Source organism: Chenopodium album, chromosome 5 (genome assembly GCF_948465745.1).
Source record: "Chenopodium album chromosome 5, dcCheAlbu1.1, whole genome shotgun sequence".
In the NCBI taxonomy this organism is placed as follows: Eukaryota; Viridiplantae; Streptophyta; class Magnoliopsida; order Caryophyllales; family Amaranthaceae; genus Chenopodium; species Chenopodium album.
The window spans coordinates 7747589-7769263 of NC_137838.1; the positions used below are offsets into that span (position 1 = coordinate 7747589).

Below are 21675 nucleotides of genomic sequence, written 5' to 3' on the forward strand. Positions count from 1 at the left end.
TTTTCTTTTTTTTTTTGACAACCAAAGTCATATTACTTAAAGAATATAAAAACCAAGAAATCAATGAAAACATTATTGTTTAACATTACTCTTTGTCAATTATCATTATTTCGAAGGAATTTAAACAAAAATAAAATGAAAATATTACAATGGATCTTCTTCGTGAATTTGTATGTATTTTTATATTTTAGACTAAGTTTGATATGCCAAATCGAAAAAAAGCATTTATTCAGTTCGATCACCTTGAAAATCAATTACTTGTAATAAAATTCTTGTAAAAAGAATAATTTCATGGTACTTTTTTTCTCCTATTTCTTTTCTATCTAATCATCAATTTCGGCCCTATGAGTCGAGCTGTCGAGATGATATTCTCCAAAATAAGATATGGTATATGTTCTTGGGTTTCTTGTTTAATTTGAGGCTAATAATTACTCCGTAATAATAATCCAAAGTTATACCTTGGAAGAATTCTGTGAACTTTTAATGCCATTTCTTTCTATTGGAACAATATGTTGACAAGAAAGATATATGCAGGTGCTTAAGTTTAATAAAGCTCATCATTATTCCCTTGAAATCTACTCCGTATAGAATTTATCTACCTATTTCATTTCATTTTACTTGCTTTATTTTTCTATTTGGATTACCCTAATTTACTTGTCTTACTTTCTTGTTAAGAAAGTATTACCGTGAGTCGGATAATACAAAATCTTGTGCAAAATATCTATAAGGTGTTAAGGTGGGTAAATAGGGATGGATATAATTATTATTCAATGCGAAGTATAATTTAAATGCTCAAATGACATAGTATAATGTTTATGATCACTAATTGTACATTTTAAAATGATAAGTTTTTTAATATGATGTATTTCATGTTGTTTTCACATACGGAGTAATTTGTGTGCCTTAAATTAAATTGAAAATCAACTGATGTATTGAAACTTAATTAACCATATCAAAAATTTATTAATAAGATTCATATTTATTAATAACACGCTCCTTTATCTAAACTTGAAGAGAGCCTGTTCTGTAAACCCGGGTGTAAGGCCTATATAATGAATTCTAAAACTTGAATGCACTATTATTAGACCTAATAACTTATTGTAATATGAATTTAGGTATTGTAGACACCCATTTGTGTCTCCCCAAAACCAAACCCAGTGATGAGTACCTTTCACGTCGAATCATAATCGAATGAAACGAAAGTGTGGAGGTCTAGTGTTGCAGAAAGTTTTAATTTCTTTTCTCTTCTTTCTGTTTTTGAAAACTTTATTTTAAGAAAACAGCCAATCCAGTTTGGTTGGTCCATGATATGGGTCCAATAGTGGTGTAGTTGGATGGGGCTTGCAAAGACCTTTCCAACGATATATTATAAGCCCAATTCCGATGAATATTGAGGAAGTTATGGCCAATTTACTAAACTGGGCCCGGTTTGAGCTTTATGTACGGCCCAATGATCTAGGGGAGGGACTAATATGATTTATCATTCCTAATGCAATTAGGAATGGTTTTGGTCTTCTAGAATCTTCTAGAAGGTTCTTTTCATTCCTAATTCAATTAGCATTGATAAGTTGACTTTGTTGACTTTTCAGAGTTTTAATCAAAATCAAATAGCATTTTCGAAGAAATTATATTATTTTATCCTCCAGTACGGTAAACTTATCGGATTTTCGAAAACGCGTTAAAATCAAGCTTGGCGTCCAACCCCAGGCCCTGGCGCCTGGAACCAGGCCTGGCGCCTGGCGCTAAGGCTGGTGCCTGGCGCTAAGGCTGGTGCCTGGCGCTAAGGCTGGTGCCTGGCGCCAGCTAGCCAGGGTTGGCGCCAGCTCTGTTTCCTGAGCGTCTGACTCTGTTTTGTTAATTTATCTTTTTTGGCTGATTTTCTCTATAAATATCGTATTAAAAACTCCGTTTTCATGAACCGATCAATCATCATCTACATCCATTCATTCACCAATTCTCCTCATTCACATGTTTTCCTCAACAATTAGTTTTAATTAGCATTCTTTCATCTCTCTCATTCATCTTTCTTCTTTGGTTTTCTTATACAAAATTCCGCATTCGCAAGACTTAGAAACACCTAGCCACATTCGAAGTTGTCTTCGCCCTAGACGTGAAAGGTTTAATTTCTGAGGGTTTGGTCCCAAATCTCTATTTCAATTATTTAATTTAGTTGTTTTGTTTATTACTTTCCTTGAAGTTACTAACGTGTGTATTTTGTTATTAGAAAGAGGTACGAAGCATCAAAGTAAGTACTTTAATGGTTTTAATTGATATTATGATGTAGAAATCATGTTTAAATTGTTATTATGATATTCCTAGTATCATGTCTAGGGTAATTTTAATATTAAATATGATTCCTGCGATGCTTCCTACGTTCTTCTTAATATTTATGATTGTTAGTATCATGTTAGGTTAAAGATTTGATTTTTATTGCTTAGTGACATGCTAGGGTTTGTTATTAATCTTGTTAGTATCATGCCTAGGATCTTGCAATTATTATGCTTTAATATTAACATGAACATGATGATTATAATCGTTATAATTTATGATTATGAATATTATTATTATTATTATTATTATTATTATTATTATTATTATTATTATTATTATTATTATTATTATTATTATTATTATTATTTTGATGATAATCATTTTATTTATGATGATATTATTATTATTATAATTATTATTCATGATATTGATTATTTATTGTGTTGCTTGATTATTTATATTTATTGCTTGATCACGTCTTTTATGCATGCTTAAAGGGAATTTGGTACTTGTAATCACGCTTAATAAGATAATTAATAATCTTTTTAGGGTTAATTGTGATTATAATTTCAAGTGATCGCCAATAATAGTTTTATGTGTGCATTAAATTCAACCAACATAGATTAAACAGGTTTAGGGTTAATCCTAATGATTGCATGTTAATTAAAAAGCGCACATGAATACGATCAGAATAAAGTAGAGGCCTATTATTAGGGCAGGTTCAATCTCTTTTAGGTTGGATTTGTACCTTCATCCTCGAACCCTTATTTGGTTCAAGACCTTATGGAGTTGACGATCTCTTGGATCGTTAAGGGGTGTAACCTTCATCCTATGAATGGTTTACAAGTTCCTAAAAAAACTTGTTGGCGACTCTTTTGCTCTATCTTCTTCCCTTTTGGACGCCACCGTACTTTAGTGTATGATCACAGTCGGGTTCAAGCTAGTGGGATTAAGGCTTGAAAATATTCCCTACATGTATTCTTATTCCAAAAAAAAAAAAAAAAAAAAAAAAAAAAAAAAAAAAAAAAAAAAAAAAAGTTTGCTTGTGTGATCCACCATTACTTTCTTTTTCTTTCGTATTTTTCCTAATCACTTTCACCTAAAACGACACCAAACGCGTATTACCTTATCACTTAGCTAGATTGTTGACTCCACATATTGACCTCATATTATGCATAATTGAAATAGCTTAGAAATGACCAATAGACAAAATTAAGAATTGTGAAAGCCACTCTTGGACCACGCTAAATTTGGCCCTATTATCTTGGAATGTTATTTAAGTCTATTATTAATTGACTTAACACCTATTCGGATTTGCTTACATAAGTTTCTTTTTACGCGGTTTTGTATTAGACTAACAAAGTTAAGGTACCTTAAAATTGTGACAAAAGATTTAAATTTAGGGCCGTGGGGCCACTCATGGAAGGGGATGGGTATGGGGATGGGGAATCCGAGATGTCCAAAAAAAAATGAAACCATCCATGGCTCCATTGCATCTAGCAGTTAGAAAGTGACTATAATATTGCGACAATTGCATCATTGTATTGCATTATCTAGCAGTTAGAAAGTGACTATAATACTCCACTTTTTAGTAAGGAGCATTATTATTGTACTCCGTAGAAGGCTAAAATTTGGTCTTGGACGAAGTCAAGAGCATGTACATAATAACCAATTAATTGATTGGCGTGTCCAACGTATACCAATGTAGCCAATTGTAGGCATGTATATGACAAACGATATACATACACACATAAAAAAATATTTCAAAATAACAAAGCATGTGTTTTATCTTTTTTAAATATACAAATATGATAATGAAGAAAAGACTTCTATACTATTAGCCTTGTTTAGTTCACCTAATTTTTGCTTATCTGATTTGTTCTATACTATATAAATCCTAATGTAAAAGATAATATAAAAGATAATTTATTTATTTTTTCATAATTTAAATCTTAAATTACTATTTTTTGTTTTCAATTCTCAAATTTCATTTTTTCCTAAAAAAAAAAAAAAAATTCTCAAATTTCATTTTTTAATTTTTTTTTTAAAATAGCGACTGAAAATTAAAATTCTAAATTAATATATAAATCTAATTTTTCATTGGTCGAAATATTACTTTTGCTTATGTGGCGTGCGATGCACGAATTTTTATATACATTTTGTATATAAATATTTTTCTGTGATCTCTTAATTTTTTTCTTGCATTATAAGTTTTAAAATTTTGTACGAAAGTATCATATCATCAGATATTTACATAAAACCATTAACATCAAATGATAATTTATATATATTAGATTTTATTAATATGTAATTTTCATAATTTTTTTCATTACGAAATGAATTGAACTTTTTCTTTTTATTTGATCTAGTCTGAACTTATTTTTTCTGATCTGATCTGAACTTATTTTTTCTGATCTGATCTGAACTTAGGGCCTATTCTGAGCTGAACTGAACTGAACTTATTGGAGCTGAACTGAACTGAACTGAATATTATTAGAGAAGGAAATTAAGAACCGAATTGAACTTATTGGAGTTGAATTGAACTGAACTGAACTGAAAATAATCTGAAGAGAACAAGCCCTTATTTTTTCTGAAATAAGTAAAAAGAAGTTGAACTAAACAAGGCCTTAGAACACTAAAAAAAATATAAATATACATTCCCCACATGTTCTTAATTAAGGCGAACTTTCATTAAGTTGTAAGACGGGTTAAAAGTACACTAAAAGTATATAAAGTTACCCTATAATATTATAAATGTTACCATTTTCTGTACATTAATTTTACTTTAAGAAGAACACTTATAATGCATTAGATTAATCATATTACTTCCTCTGTTCCACAAATATTGCAGATAAAATTATGTATCCTAAAGCATATTTTATATGCTAAATATATATATATATATATATATATATATATATATATATATATATATATATATATATATATATATATATATATATATATATATATATATATATATATATATATATGTAAGACTAAAAATTATAAAAAGTTGACATTGTGAAAGTATTTTAAGAGACGGATCTAGCAAGACCTCACATACATGACTATATTTTACTTAACGTTTAAATCATTATATGTGGTCAAACAATGGTGATGATTAGTGTAAAAGTCCAGTTGTTGCAATAACAGGTATGCATTAGAAAATACACATTGAACAAAATTAAACTCATTACAAATTTAAAGTTGCTCTTAAACGAGTTAAATTACTATAAAAATTGTTAAAGTTATCCTTAAATTGACCGTCTAATAAAATTAACATGAATCCGTCTTATATAAGACTAGTTTTGTGCCATGTGCGATGCCTAGATTGTTTATTAAATTTTAACATATATTTTTAATCTGTATGTCAAATTTTACGATTTGTTATCTAATAGACTTGTAATGACTAATAATAATAATGTTGGTGGAAATTTTCGATTTAATATATTAAAAAAAAAGTAAAATAATTAGCTAAAAATAAATTAAATAAAATAAGTGTTCAGTGCCCGTTGGGTTGCCCGAATCTAAAACTTTGGGCTTTTACGCTTTGAACTACTTCCTTCGCTCTTTAAAAATATTGTAATATAAAAAATAAATTTATATGATATTTTTTTATTTGAAAAAAAATTATATGATAATTTTTTAGAATTATAATTTAATAATTTTTTTGAATAAAATTTATCGAAAATAAAACTTTAACCTAACAATTTTATCCTAAAAGCCTCACGACCTAGCTAAAAGTTTATCTATATATATATATAACTATGTTATGTATAGTTATATATATATATATATATATATATATATATATATATATATATATATATAAACTTTTATGGAGTAATCACATAACTATGTTATGTATAGTTATGTATAATAAATTATTAATGAAAAACTTTGTTCAAATTTTTAAAATTTAACCATGCATGATAAATGGCACTATATTATGGGAAAAAGAAGAAGAAGGAAAGAAAAGTAAATAAATAAATAAACTACTTCGTATTATTATGTTTAGATCATTAGATGTACATAAGGCACCAAAGCCTCCCCCTGATTAAAGAGTTGACTTTGACCTTAAAGGAAAAAAAAACAAAAAAAAACTAATAATTAATGGAAATTGATCGCAAAACCAGAGGCCAGAGCTGAATTTATAGACCGAAGGAAAGGTTTGTTGACTTAAGTTATTTCACTAAAGATCAAGGGGCGGGTCCTATTAGGACGTCAGTTATTCGTCAAGTAAGTTGTTGGGCAAACTATTCTGAATTGAGGCTTACCAGTTACCATATTACCATCCCTCTATGTTTCATTTTTTTTTTTTTTTTTTTTTTTTTTTTTTGGCCGCGCGCCTGAGGAAAAGAAATTAAATTAAGATAAGGAAGAGAAGTTATAAATATACAAATAAAAATTGATAGGTAAACAATATGTTACTTGAATGAAAAAAATAATTAGCCGGCCAATGCATTATGAAATCGTAAAAACATGATTAAAAGAAAATTTTTGAAAGCATGAGTGAGTGAGTGACAGAATAACAGACTTTTAAATTAATAAATTCAGTTTACATCAATTATTGTACATCTACCAAAGTTGCCTCAAATGATAAAAAACTAGATGTAAGCCCGTGCGATGCACATTTTTAAATATATCATTTTGTATATTTTTTTGTCTAAGAGCTAAAAATTGAATAAAATGCCCAGCTTCAACGCATTTGTTAAGAGTTTGACTTTAGTTGTCTTACCTTTTTTCTTCTTCTTTTAGGCCCATTTAAGCCCTAGATCTTCAAAGGTGTTTTTTTTAAAGAAAAAAGGGATTAATCCTCAATTTTGTAATCTATGCTAGTAAGCCCGTGCGATGCACGGTTTTTAAATATTTCATTTTGTATACGGAGTATTTTTTTAAGGTAAAATATTTTGTTAAGTTTTAAATTATTCTTATTCAAATTTTACAATAAATATTATCTCATTCATCGGATAGTTAGATAAAATCATTAAATCAAAATATATTTTTTAATTTCTAATTATTTGTTAAAATAATATAAATCCTAATGTAAAAGATAATATAAAAGATAATTTTTGTTTTTTTTTTTCATAATTTAAATCTTAAATTACTATTTTTTGTTTTCAATTCTCAAATTTCATTTGTTAATTTTTTCTTAAATAGCGTCTGAAAATTAAAATTCTAAATTAATATATAAATCTAATTTTTCATTGGTCGAAATATTACTTTTGCTTATGTGATGTGCGATGCACGAATTTTTATATACATTTTGTATATAAATATTTTTTTGGTGATCTCTTAATTTTTTTCTTGCATTATAAGTTTTATTTTTATTCAAATTTTACGTATATAGAACTTGAATTTATAAATTGAAATAATTATTATCTCATTCATCAAATAGTTAGATAAAATCATTAAATCAAAATATATTTTTTAATTTCTATTTGTTAATTTTTTCTTAAATGGCGACTGAAAATTTAAATTCTAAATTATTATATAAATCTAATTTTTCATTGGTCGAAATATTACTTTTGCTTATGTGGCGTGCGATGCACGAATTTTCATATACATTTGCAAAAATTTAAAATTTTATTCGTCATTTTTGTTTAGGTGGCGAGTGATTTTTTTAATTCTAAAATAAAATAGAAATCTAATTTTTAATTGGTCGAAAATATACCTTTTCTTATGTAGCGCACCCAATGCTCTCCAAAAATTCCTACTTTATTTATATATATTAGATTAGATTACTTTGATATAAGAAATAGTTACATACCCTAGATATACTAAAACTAATATGTTTATATAGAGAGCAACTCTAATGGTAACCTAATTAGCAAATTAGGTTGGTATGTTACATAAATATGGAGAGCAACTCCAATGGCCTAGTAAGCTAATTATCTCAAGCTGATTAGATGATTCAAATTAATAAATTAAATGAACAATGTATAGTAAAATTACTAAGTACAAAGTGTATTTATTAGTTTTTACAATCATTTTCCTTACCTTAAAAAATAGGGATATATTCACATTTTAATTTAAGCTTATGACTTAGCTTATGAGTAATCTATATGCGTCCATGCACGCCATGTATTTAAAAAAGAAGTGGCGCCATATTTGCAGTCAACAAATATTGCCATTGGAACACTTGTCCATCATACGACAAAACACAAAACTTTGAAATTAATATACTCCATTGTACAAAGTACTTTATAATTATTTTACAATGTTATTTTTTATATATTTAAGATTTTTTTTTTGTTAAATTTTCTATCTTGTTTGAGTTGATGACACTATAAAATTGGGCATTATTTGTATTTAGTTCACATGTGGAGGATGGGTTCTAAAAGATTTTTTAAGGAAGTGGTATCATGCAAGTTATCATTGACGTATTGACCAAGTTCTTCAAACATATCAAGACAAATTGAAAATAAAAATTGATTCCCTTTACGTATAGATGGACAAGATGGTCTATAATTCTTTTTACGAGTCTATATAGATAGAACTTTTAAAGAGAAAGAGAGTTTTTTTTTTTTTTTTTTTTTTAATGAAATTTAAATTCTACATTCTTGTGCATCGTCTTCAAAAAAAAAAAAAAAATAATAATAAAAAAAAAAAAAAAAAAAAAAAAAAAAAAAAAAACATTCGTGTGCATCCTAAATAATGTAGATTAGAAATCACTGAAATGTATTGGAAAATTATAAAATGAAATCATTAGATTACATGATTTTTTTTTAAAACTTGAGTACATACATTCATTAACCAAATATATAATAGCTTGTATACATGCCTATGAATTAGAATAATATGATTAAGAATAATATAAATCATGCTTAAATTATATTAAGGACAGTGCTTCAATACATGTCTCCGTCTTCATACTCTTCAATTAATATACTACATAGTTTTTTTTGAGAAACAATATACTACATAGTTAATAAAAGATAGAGCATGCCAAAAATAAGACAACAGTGCATGAATTCCCTCTATTATTTTATACAGAAGTATATAATAAGTTTTTGACCATTGTTTCCGCTTGTCATGTTTACAAGTTCTTGTTCCAAATACAATGATCTGATTCATGCTGTTATGTTGTTAATCTAATAATTGATTTCGTCTTTCCAAATTAATCGTGTTAAGATGATTTCATTATACGTATATATTGTCTCCAATGACATTTTTTTTATTGTGACTCAAATGCTAAGAATTGATTGGCTTGGTAATGTTAGTATGTTACAATGGTTTACGATGGTCATCTATGGAGATTTCAAGGGTAAAGAATGGGGAGGAATTAGGGTTTGTTGTGGACCGCCGGTGGTTGAGGAAGGCATAATTATCATGGGCAGTGGCGGATCTTGGCCGAATATATTAGAGGGGCCGGAATTTATAAATTTAACCTCTTGCTTAAAACTAATCACTATGTCCCAATATTTTATAAGTAAAGATTGGTTATTTTAGTTAATCAACTCATTTATTACAATAATTTATGGGGGGCCAGGCCCCGAATAGCTCCAGTGGAAGGTCCCCCTCTGATCATGGGTGGAGATTCACTTGATAGCCATAATTTGACTACAAAAAAACTCAAAATTGATGAATTGCAACAATAATGCAAGTATTACGTATATATCTACTTTGTAAATCCGTAATATATGGAGTAAATTTATTTATTTATTATCAAACTACTATACTCGTATCATTTTTTCCAATAAGATTAGGTCATGCCAAATTAAAATAGAATCACTAAAAAGAGCTAATTTGGCCGTCATGTTGATGATTGATGAACTTAACTCGTACTAGAAAGTATAATACTTTTGTGAAATTAGAAAGGTGAAAAAAGTGGATTAATTCTAATGTAAGAGTCACCAATAATAATTCTTATGATGCTTACATAAGAACACAACAACTTTTACTTGTTAGTTCTTCCTTCTAAAACAATAATAATACATTAATTAACATAGTTAGGTTTTAGTGGTTTGACCCCATAATAAAGGTCGAGATGCGCTAATCAAAGCATTAACAATAGATAGATCTATATTAATTAAATATTTAAGGTGTTATCATGTTGGGATCTCTCACAACATCCCAGTTAAACAATTATTAGCCAACATTTTTTAATACAAAATAAATCAAAGTAACCTAAAAAACTCAAAAATGCTATCAAACTAGTCAAACCAACCTGAAATATACACCTTGATTTGTAAAATTTAACTCAAAATTACGTGGCCTGAAAAATTGACATAATAATTCAAAAAATCAATTAATCTCAAATTCACATTGCTAATTATCTCAGGCTTCTTAACAAAATATATACAGTATATACCTCAGAAAAAAATACTTATCATAATATTAAAAATACTCATAAACCCATATTTAATACGGAGTATTATATGATAAAAAAAAAACACTTATTCCATTGATTACCACCTCTTTAATATTGAGGGATAAAAACTCATACCAGTAAAAAATCAAGATGTCTACGGTAACGATACTTTTATTTAAATAAATAAGGTCTAAATCCGCCAAAGTAGTGAGACTTTGGGGGAACAAGCCCAGACGTACAAGTTTCAGAATTGTCAATCGCTTTCCCATCGAGCTACAAGGTGTGCAACTATATTACAAGAACGCTTAACATGTTTAAAACTACAAGCATCAAATTCGCTAATTATCACCTCTATTATCATTATTCCAATAATACACCAGATAAAATAAATAAATAAAATCATTGAAGCAGGCGTTGACTACACATAATATGAAAAGAAAATGAGGTGGAAACAAGAAAAAAGATACATTTAACATAAAAAAGATAGCAAATCAAGATAGAAACAAAAAATAAAAAGAACAATATTAAGAATATACTTTTATCTAGTAAAAGATACCTTCTCCCTTTCAACCAAACTACTCTTTTCATTAAATTTTTTTCAAAATTAGGAATTATTTACAGCAGTAATTAGCTAATTAATCAGCTGTATGAAGTCAAAGATTATAAAAAATAAATAAATAAAAATAAAGGGACCCACAAAAATAGGGCCCAAACACACAGTTCATTTTCATCTCTTCCTTTAGGTTTGCAGTTAAATACGGCACCTCTGTTCTGTTCTCTTCTCTTCCTCACTCTTTCCTTCTTCTTTCTCTCTCCTACATTCTCCTCAATTTCATAAAATTAGAAAAAAAAAAAAAGGGAATTTCTTATTTCTTTTTTAGAAATATTATTTGCTGAATTTCTCTAGTAGTGGAGGTTTAACAAGTTTCGGGTTGTAAACTTGTAACGATTGTCTAAAGGTACGTTCTTATACAACAACAATATCGAAGCCTTAATCGTATTGTAGTATTGAGTCGGGTGCATTAACCAATATGATATTATTTCCGATTATCGGGTAGTCGTCATTCTTGTCAACAAATATGTTATATATTCATTAATCATGAATCAAGATTTATGTTTATGTTTTTAAAAATGCAATTTGGTTATTTTTTATTATATGTGATATTATTTTGAATTTTGGATTTATAATTGTGGATTCAGTCTTCAAATTAGTCCAAACTCCAAAGTATCGTTGGAAATTCATTGTATTACGGTTGGTTATTAGGATTTGCGTCATTCATCACATGCTTCGTTGAATGTTTTCTGTTATATAATCATATAATCTTGAATTTTCTTTTTAAATTTTTTTTTTTGGGAATGTGTGAAATTTATTCGAAGTAGTTAACCTAACGCTAAAAAAGAATTATCGGATAATTATTGGGTGCTCAGAACCCCAGATTAATGACGTAAAAACCCTATTTTAATTTTGTTGATTCTATTGTTTTAAGTGGTTTAGCAAATTTCAAATAAATTTCTTTTTTGAGGAAATAAAATAAGAAAAAGATAAAAACAAAATCCGGTTGTTTTAAAGTGAGTGATTATTTGGTTTAAAAAAAAAAAAAAAAAAAAAAAAGTGAGTGATTAATTGCATGGGATTAGAAAGCGTTAAATTAATTTTGTGAGGTTTCCTCGGACTTCCATTCCATTATTTGTGGAAGTCAGTAAGTGGGGTATGATTACCTTTTTTCCAAGATTCTCTTTTTTATTTTGTCTTTACCTCTGTATTTTTATTATTTATAAAATATTAATTTTAATTTGTAAAGTTACATTTTATCATGTACTTGTATTTACATATAAAAATATAATTGTATGATTGTATCAGAAATTAGGAGGTGTGCTATTTGTGGTGATGAGATCGAATTTCATTTGCATCATTGTGTTTGGAGCGTCTTATACATTATACGGAGTGGAAAACTAATTAGGAAAGTTCGAGTGAATAAAGTAATTTTGTAAGAGTTTTGAAAATTTTGTGACAGTTGAAATAATTTATGATGAACTTGCTCTTTACTGAAAAAAATTCATACTATATGAGAATAATGTTTCACTAGTGGCTTGTTTCTGACCATATCATTAAAGCACCCTGCTACTCTTTGCTAAACAAATGCAGAGCATAAAATTGATAATTTTCTATAATTTGATAATACAATATGTTATCTTTGCTTGAAATAAGATGTTAATCCTGTCATATTATCTCTATACGGATATGACAAATTAAAATAAAGACACTACATAATTGTTTGAATACTAGTCCATTTGTATTGTTACCGTCACCACATGACATTAGTCGTGGCAATTTGAAAAGAGTAACCACTTACCACTATTATGTTAAAATGTGACAAATTAATCCGGACATATATTTGTAAGTATTGTGACTATTAAATAGTAACCGAGGATGTACATATTGCATGAAGTATACAAAAAAGCAGTTCACATGATATTGTCACTACTCATTCATTAACAACAAAAAAAGGTCACCATCTTTGAATTTTCAACTTCATGACCCTAGGTTTCAACTTGTTTGAATATCTTTCTAGAAGTGGACTTGTTTGAATAATTTAGCATTGATTAATTTTGCCTCTCTTTAATCAACAATAATAGAAAATTCAAAGCAACATGTTGCATCATAGTACTTGGTTGTTGTTTATTCAGATTAACTGTTAATGTTAGATGTAGAATTATGGGTAACATTAGAATAATGGCCCTGGAGCCCATATGAAATGACGAAAATACCCCTATGCACGGAATCATAATCTATATCTAAATTGTACATAGTATTGATAAGGGTCTCCCCTGTTTTTTCCTCTGTTTCAGGTTTAAAAAAATGGCACAAGATCAGCTAAAAGTGCTGAATGCACTAGATGTTGCAAAGACACAATGGTATCACTTCACTGCAATTGTGATTGCTGGAATGGGGTTTTTCACTGATGCATATGATCTCTTTAGCATTTCATTAGTCACAAAACTTCTCGGTCGTATATACTACACCGAGCCTGGTGCAACTAAGCCAGGCTCTTTGCCTCCCAATGTCTCGGCTGCTGTCAATGGTGTTGCCTTCTGTGGGACACTCTCAGGACAGCTCTTCTTCGGGTGGCTCGGAGACAAAATGGGAAGGAAAAAGGTCTATGGTATGACACTTATGATGATGGTTTTATGTTCATTAGCTTCAGGACTTTCCTTTGGAAGTGAGCCTAAGGGAGTCATGGCAACCCTTTGCTTCTTTCGGTTTTGGCTCGGGTTTGGGATTGGAGGGGACTACCCTCTTTCAGCCACTATCATGTCCGAGTACTCGAATAAGAAGACTCGTGGAGCTTTTATTGCTGCTGTTTTTGCTATGCAAGGGTTTGGAAACTTGACTGGTGGAATTTTTGCTCTTATTGTCTCGGCTGCCTTTAAGGCAGCGTTCCCTGCACCCTCCTACGCTACTGATCCAACCGCCTCATTAGTCCCACAAGCTGATTATGTGTGGAGGATCATCCTCATGTTCGGTGCTATTCCTGCTGTTATGACTTACTACTGGCGTATGAAGATGCCTGAAACTGCTCGTTACACCGCTCTTGTTGCCAACAATGCTAAACAGGCCGCCTCTGACATGTCTAAGGTAGTACAACACTTAGCTTATTCATTCTTCTATTATAATAAGTACTAGTATATAATATGAACAAGTCTAACACTTTTTGTCTTGGTTTTGTTTTTGTTCAAAGGTGTTACAAGTGGAGATTCAAGAAGATCAGGAAAAGGCAGCTGAACTAGTGGAAAAGAATAAGAGACAATTTGGTTTATTCAGCAAGCAATTCATGAAACGACACGGTCTTCACTTGCTTGGAACAGCCTCCTGCTGGTTCTTACTAGACATCGCGTTTTACAGCAACAACCTATTCCAAAAGGACATCTTCACCGCGGTTGGCTGGCTACCAAAAGCGCAAACAATGAGTGCTCTACAAGAGGTCTACATGGTGGCTAGAGCCCAAACATTAGTATCCTTGTGTGGAACTGTCCCAGGCTACTGGTTCACAGTGGCCTTCATCGATATCCTAGGCCGTTTCTTCATTCAATTGATGGGATTCCTCTTCATGACCGGCTTTATGTTTGGACTAGCCATCCCTTACGATCACTGGACTAAACCCGGGAACCACATTGGGTTTGTGGTCATGTATGCCTTCACTTTCTTTTTCGCCAACTTTGGGCCTAATGCCACCACTTTTGTTGTGCCAGCCGAGATCTTCCCTGCACGGTTAAGGTCTACATGCCATGGGATTTCGGCTGCAGCAGGGAAAGCCGGGGCCATCATAGGAGCATTCGGGTTCTTATACTTAGCTCAGTCCCCGGATAAAACCAAGACTGATGCAGGGTATCCACCAGGCATTGGAGTTAAGAACTCACTGATGATATTGGGTGGAATTTGTGCACTAGGGTTCTTCTTTACATTCCTTGTTCCTGAAGCTAATGGAAAATCATTAGAAGAAATGTCTGGTGAAAATGAAGATCAATCTGAAGATGAGTATCAGTCTGCTAGCATTGATAACAGAACCGTTCCTGTTTAAGATTTTTTTTTCCTTTTTTTTTTTAATATAATTTTTTTTTTTGGTTTAAAATACTTGGTATAATACATGTATTTCTTCCTTTTTGAGGTTCTAAGGCTAGGAAAATGGCTGCACAGTGCACACTAAGGTGCATTTGCATCAAAAATAAGCACTTTTATGTGTTGTTGCTGCTGCTGCTAGCAATTGGCTACCGCGAGTTGCTAAGTTTAAAAATTTTGTATTTTGCAATTAATTGAAGAGATTTTAGATTACTCCTTGAGTAATTTAATCAATGTAATGCTAATTCTATTATATTGTGCAGTTCAGTTTTCTGAATTTGTTTGGGCTAATTGCTAAAGCTTCTAATAACTTTCAGGATATGGCTAGCTAACATAACTATGTACCACGTCTTTTAACTTTTGTGATCATGGTATTTAATTGTGTTGTGTACTTGTGTGCGTGTGTCCATATCAATGTATCATACTCGTAACCATCTTAATGGTAATCTAGAAGACGTCGCACATAGTCTCTATCTTGAAAATTAAAGGGGGAAGATAATGTAAGAGAATTGAAAGGGGGTAACATCTAACAGTATAAGTCCATACATATAATTACATATATACATACTCTATTGAATTGATTGCAATTCTGCAGCTTCCGAATAATTGAGGAGTTATGCGACGACCTTGACTTGCAGAACTGAAATTTCAAAGAATCAACTAATTTGGGACCTTAAGAATATGACTACCATTGTTGATTTATTTTTAGTGTCTTTATGTCTGTTTAAGATAGGTTAGAACTAGTGAAGAATTGTTGACTTTTCCTACCTTAAAGAGTTTTGAAAGTTGGTCCAGGCCATTAATGGGTGTCATATTGGACTATTGGTTCTTGTATTAGGGAAACTTTGATGCAAAATGAAAAGAAATTGTGACTAAGGGTCTGTTCTCTTACGTTGAAATTCGGTTCACTTCAGCTCCTAATTTCCTTCTCTTATAAAATATTCAATTCATTTCAGCTCAGTTCAGTCAATGAGAACAGGTCCTAAGTTATGTGTGTTTTGAGTCTGTTTTTGCCCAAGGCTTGCATCCTTTACGTTTTCTTTAACCCTTGTACCTTGTGTCCTTGTTCATCTTGTATCTAGGTACGTATGGAGGTTAGACTTTGGAGTTTACACAACTATATTTGCTTCTTACTTCATTCAGGATTAACTTTTATTATCCATATAAATACCTCTAATTTAATGAAACAACATTAATTTCAATAGCTTTAAAATATCCACAATGCCTAACTATATGTACATTTAGCTTTGGATTGCCGCAAAATTATTCCCCAAATTACATTATTTAAGCTACAACCGTTACAATGGCAAACTGCATCATTTTGTAATAAATAAACCATTAAAGAAAAAACAAATACATAAAAATTTCGAAGTATTAAACAAATTAATATATGTGCATTGGGATGAGTGAAATTACATAGCTCTATAGAGTTATGTAGTTTTACCTTACAATGTAGTTTGGCCTTACAATGACTATCATATACCTCTAATTATTCAGAAATTGCAAGCAGGTCCTTTTATGCAACCATTGTGAATGCTCCTAAATTCCTAATTTATGCTACATTTCTTTTTTATTTTTATGTATTCCGTCTATAACTGTATCATTAATAAGTTTTTTTTTTTTTTTTAAAATGTAACCGCTTATAACTCTCTCATCAATCATTGGCCAAAAAAATAATTTTAATTTTGAAATAAATCTTATGGTGACATAAAATGTGACGAAAAAGAGTAAGGAATTGAAAACTCGAAAAGATAAGTAACCATGACAATAAAAATGGATAGTCACACATGACATACCTTGTGGATTGCAAGTTTGCAACTCTGAACCTTTAAATCCTTCACAACTTTTTTCGGCGACCACTACATTGACTTGTAAAACGTTGATTTTTCGATAAAAATGTTATTTGGTAAGGGCCTGTTCACATTTATTGAACTGAATTGAATTGAACTAAACTGATTATAGCTGAACTGCACTGATTGGAGCTGAACTGAACTGAGCTGAAATTAATTTTTAATGAGAGGGAAAAATTAAGAGCTGAACTAAACTGATTGGAGTTGAACTGAACTGAACTAATTGGAACTAAACTGAACTGAAATTAAGTAAATGTGAACACAGAACAGAACCTTAAATCAAGTTACCAACAGAATATGACATCCACTAGCTTCTGATTTGTGCTCATATTCTTGTTCATATTTTATTCAACTTGCCTAAGATGATATCTTTACTAGCTTTTATGGAGTATGCACTCAAATTAAATCCTACATATGCATGATGCAAACTCTATTTTATAATTCAAAATAAATGATCACATAAAAAATTCAAAAAGAACTTATCTCATACTTTTAATACTTGTGTTCAAATGTTTGCTTTATTTTTCTTGTTTGCAATTTTGGCCGTGAGTGCTCTTTTTGTATTTGTTCATTATTTTAAACTATGTATTCTTTGGATATAAAATTTATGGACTTTCAAGAGTATGATGTACAACTTATCAAGCACAATAATTCCGCAAATTCTATCATCATACATTAAGGTAGTGTACCCTTAGGGTACGGTGAGACACTCAATAATGGTTTCCAAGGAGCATGTTTGTACAAGCAAGAATTAGTCCAAGCATGATCATAAACAAAGTGAAAACTCAAGCAAAAATATCTTGCTTTGTGAAGAAATTAAGTTCTTTGATTATAAAACCAGCAAAACTCGATCTCTTGAAAATGTGAAACAAACACTGCGAAAATAGCCAAATTCAGTTCTTTGATTATTAAACCAGCAAAACTCGATCTCTTGGAAATGTGAAACAAACACTACAAAAATAGCCAAATTCAATATCGTTGTCTGTAAGCTAGTCTACATATATATATTTCAAGAACGTAACTTAATTAATGATATGATAGATGTAAATTAGACAAGAGTTTTTGGTCTAATTTAAATCATTATATTGAAGCTCAAACCTTAATTTCAAACTTAAACTTCTTTTCATTGAAAATCAACAAAATTATCCCATTAATTATGTTGAAAATATTATATGTTACTTGTATAACTTATCAATAGATAGTCAATCAGTTGTTAAATTGGAATAAAAACCCTATTCTCACCTTCGGATAGATTCCCATTTGGCATTTGCTTATGTGAGCATTAAGCTAAGTTGAACTCACAATTTATGACATGAAAGTTCTTATAATCGAGTACCAAGCCAAGCCAAGCCACGCCACACCGAGCTATGCAAAGCTCAAGCTTAGCCCATCTCAGCTTGTTACAATGATAATGATAATGATAATATGATCCTAATCTCCCGTTATATCTTACCTTTTTAAAAAAACTGATAATATAATGATAATGATAATTTCCTAAATCAACATTCAGCTTAATTACCTAAAGTTCATAAAGAGATGATCAAATAACAAGCTAAGAACTAAAATGTAAATGCTAGGTAACAAGGGGGCACACGAAGTTGGACTTTTATGCATGCGATTCAATTTGCACAATAGCGTTGACTTTGGACCAACCTACTTAGTACTGATATATAAACAATAATATAAAATTTTTAATAAAAAATTACAAAAAAATGCTAACAAAACAAGCACTCTACTCCACGCCTCGTCCTACATATTTACTTTGGCCTTTCGGCTTGATACATGCCACCTTGACTTATAACACACACCCTCGTTATCTTCTCTATATTATTCACTCAGTCATTTCAGTCTTTCACTAAACTCTTGTACTCTCTTATGGCCTTATCTTTATTATTTAATAACCAATCATTTTATTATCACATGAATTTATTAAACGCAATTCAATAAATTCATAAAGTATAACATTTTATTACGATAAAATAACATTTTAGAATAAAAACAATTTTAACTAGAATCAAAATACACATCGTACTCTACTAAAGTGCACAAGATAACCATCAAACGAGGGTAATAACACAAATATAACTTCGCTCTATTTATTTAATTTTTTTTTTTTTTTTATTTTTTTTTTTTTTTTTTGTAGTTCTCTAAATTTATGTAGTTCTACACTTCTACTCACTTTATCTATTTTTTCTTTCTAACGTTAATTTTCATTTATTACTAATGACCTCTTTTTTTTTTTTTTTTTTTTGAACAATACTAATGACCCCCTTTAGTCCACTACATATTCCTATATTACAAACCCCCTGAAAAAAAAAAAAAAAAAAAAAAGGAATGGAGTCTTATGTTAAAGTTTGTCCTTAAAAAAAATTAAAATGGGAAAAATTATTGTGCGCAACTTATGCTATTATTCTGTACATGTTTATTATAGTTTATTTTATATATTTTTTTCATTAAAAATGATGATTTGAAAATAAATTTGACACTAGGGATATACTACATCCGGTTCAAATTACTCGCAACTTTAGAGTATTATTTGTGAGATATAAAATATTTCAAAGTTGCGAGTAATTTGGACCGGATGTAGTAATTGTGATTTATTTTTCATAGATATTATAATACGGAGTACTAAATAATTTATCTTTCTTAAATAATACTCGTAGAAATGTAGAATAACTGAATAATATATCAAGTACGGAGACACGGAGTATTTATGTTGAAATATTATTAGTTTACGGTTTTGAGTGATTAGGAATGTTAACTTAAAAAAGAGATGGCTATACTGTGCTACCATGTCAAATGGCCTATCTATCAATATACAAATTAATTTGGGCCACATTAGCTTGCACTTGCTACAACTAAATTTCTATGGGCTACGGCCTATGTAGAAGCTCATAGACTGGACTCATAGTGAATCTGATCTCCGATCTCACACGTACCAAGGTACTACCTCCTGTTTACACAATACTTTGAGTTTAACTTTAATTTTAACTTAATTTACTTCGTACTTAAATTTGTATTTATTTGCTCATTGTCTAAATAACAAGTTATATGTAGAGCTGTCAAAAGTTGATCCGACCTAAAATACCGACTCAAACCCGATTATAAACCGACCCATCTGAACCCAAAAAAATGGTGACCCAAACCCGACCTGACCCAACTTAAAACCAGCCCTAGACCCGAGTATGTGAGACCCGAATCCGAACATGAACTGACCTAGAGATGACTCGACTCTAATGTAACCCGTAAATTATTGACCTGAACCGAACCCGACTTAAACCGAAATTGACCCAAACCCGTTTTAACCCGTCAAAACCTGAATTTAACACAACTTGTTACTAACCTGACCTGAATTCAACCCAACCCGTTCCTAACCCGACCCGAATTTAACCCAACCTGTTACAAACCTGACCCGAAATCAACCTGACTTGTAATTGACCTGACCCAAATTTTACCCGACTTGTTATTGACCCGACCCGAATTTTACCAAACCTATAACTAATCCGACCCAAAAATTCAACCCGATCTGTTACTAACCCGACTCGAAATCAACACGACTTGTTATTGACCCGACCTAAATTCAACCCAAATTGTCCCTGACCCGATTTCAAGTCACCTTAATAGCAATTTAGACCACCTTATTATTGTTGATCAAAGCATTTTGTCTAAAGAGACCAAGTCAGTCCAGGCCAGCAAAAGAAAGGAGCGTCATCCTCAATTTGAAGAGTTAAATATATTATATATTTGTTGTATGGTCAAAAGAGATAATTATCTACCTAAATTATAAACTATAGTTCCCTAGTATATTGCCATATATATAATATAGTAAAAGGAAATAATTATTTTGATGAAAATGATAATTATCTATTTATATTTAGTTGAACCCGAATATGACCTAACTTGGAAATGACCAGACCTGATTGTAACCTGCAAATTATTGACTTGAACATAACCTGACTTGACTCCGAGAATGACCCGAAATGGAAATGACCCAACCTGATTATAACCCGCAAATTATTGACTTGAACCGAACCCGACTTGAACCCGAGAATGACCCGACTTGAAAATGACCCGACCTGATTATAACCCGCAAATTATTGACTTGACCAAACCTGACTCAAATCCGAGAATGATCCGACTTGATTCTAACTTGCGAATTAATGACTTCATTCCATTCTTCTCCTTTCCCTTTGTTCATTAACTCAAGCCTACCACGAACATTTATAACAACATATAATGATCATATATGGTTTCAAACGACATTTTATGACCCCGAGATTTATTCCCTAGAATTTCAAGACTTTTCCACACCAGGCCCGAATGACTCCAAAAATTCTCAAAAAGCGTGGATATAAGCCTTTAATTTTTGAATTTTTTGACTTTTTCGCCAGGAAATAAAAATTGCCCAAATGTTTACCATGGTCCCTAATACTCTCCTGGAGTCCAATTGGGTGGGTGGAACCATCCTATTTTGCCTTTAAACGGCCAATTTTTCGGTTTACAACTTGCACCGATTAAATTAACTCAAGCCTACTACGAACATTTATTACAACATATAATGATCATATATGGTTCCAAACGACATTATATGACCCCGAGATGTATCCCCTTAAATCTCA

General features: G+C 30.5%; 1 protein-coding gene across 1 annotated transcript; it reads left to right on the forward strand.

Annotated features, from left to right (window-relative positions):
- The first annotated feature begins 11368 nt into the window (after positions 1-11368).
- LOC145631754 (putative inorganic phosphate transporter 1-4) lies at positions 11369-15459 on the forward strand. Its single transcript, XM_081683923.1, has 3 exons — positions 11369-11547; positions 13439-14225; positions 14329-15459. Exons 2-3 carry the CDS (start codon positions 13449-13451, stop codon positions 15166-15168), a joined length of 1617 nt encoding a protein of 538 aa, XP_081540049.1. The 5' UTR covers positions 11369-11547; positions 13439-13448; the 3' UTR covers positions 15169-15459.
- The last annotated feature ends 6216 nt before the right edge of the window (positions 15460-21675 follow it).

What these genes read in the sequence shown, in the direction of transcription:
- LOC145631754 (XM_081683923.1), top strand. Translation starts at nt 13,449, where the DNA reads ATGGCACAAGATCAGCTAAAAGTGCTGAATGCACTAGATGTTGCAAAG. An exon ending in CCGCCTCTGACATGTCTAAG is followed by an intron (nt 14,226 to 14,328) that starts GTAGTACAACAC and finishes TTTTGTTCAAAG; the next exon opens with GTGTTACAAGTGGAGATTCA.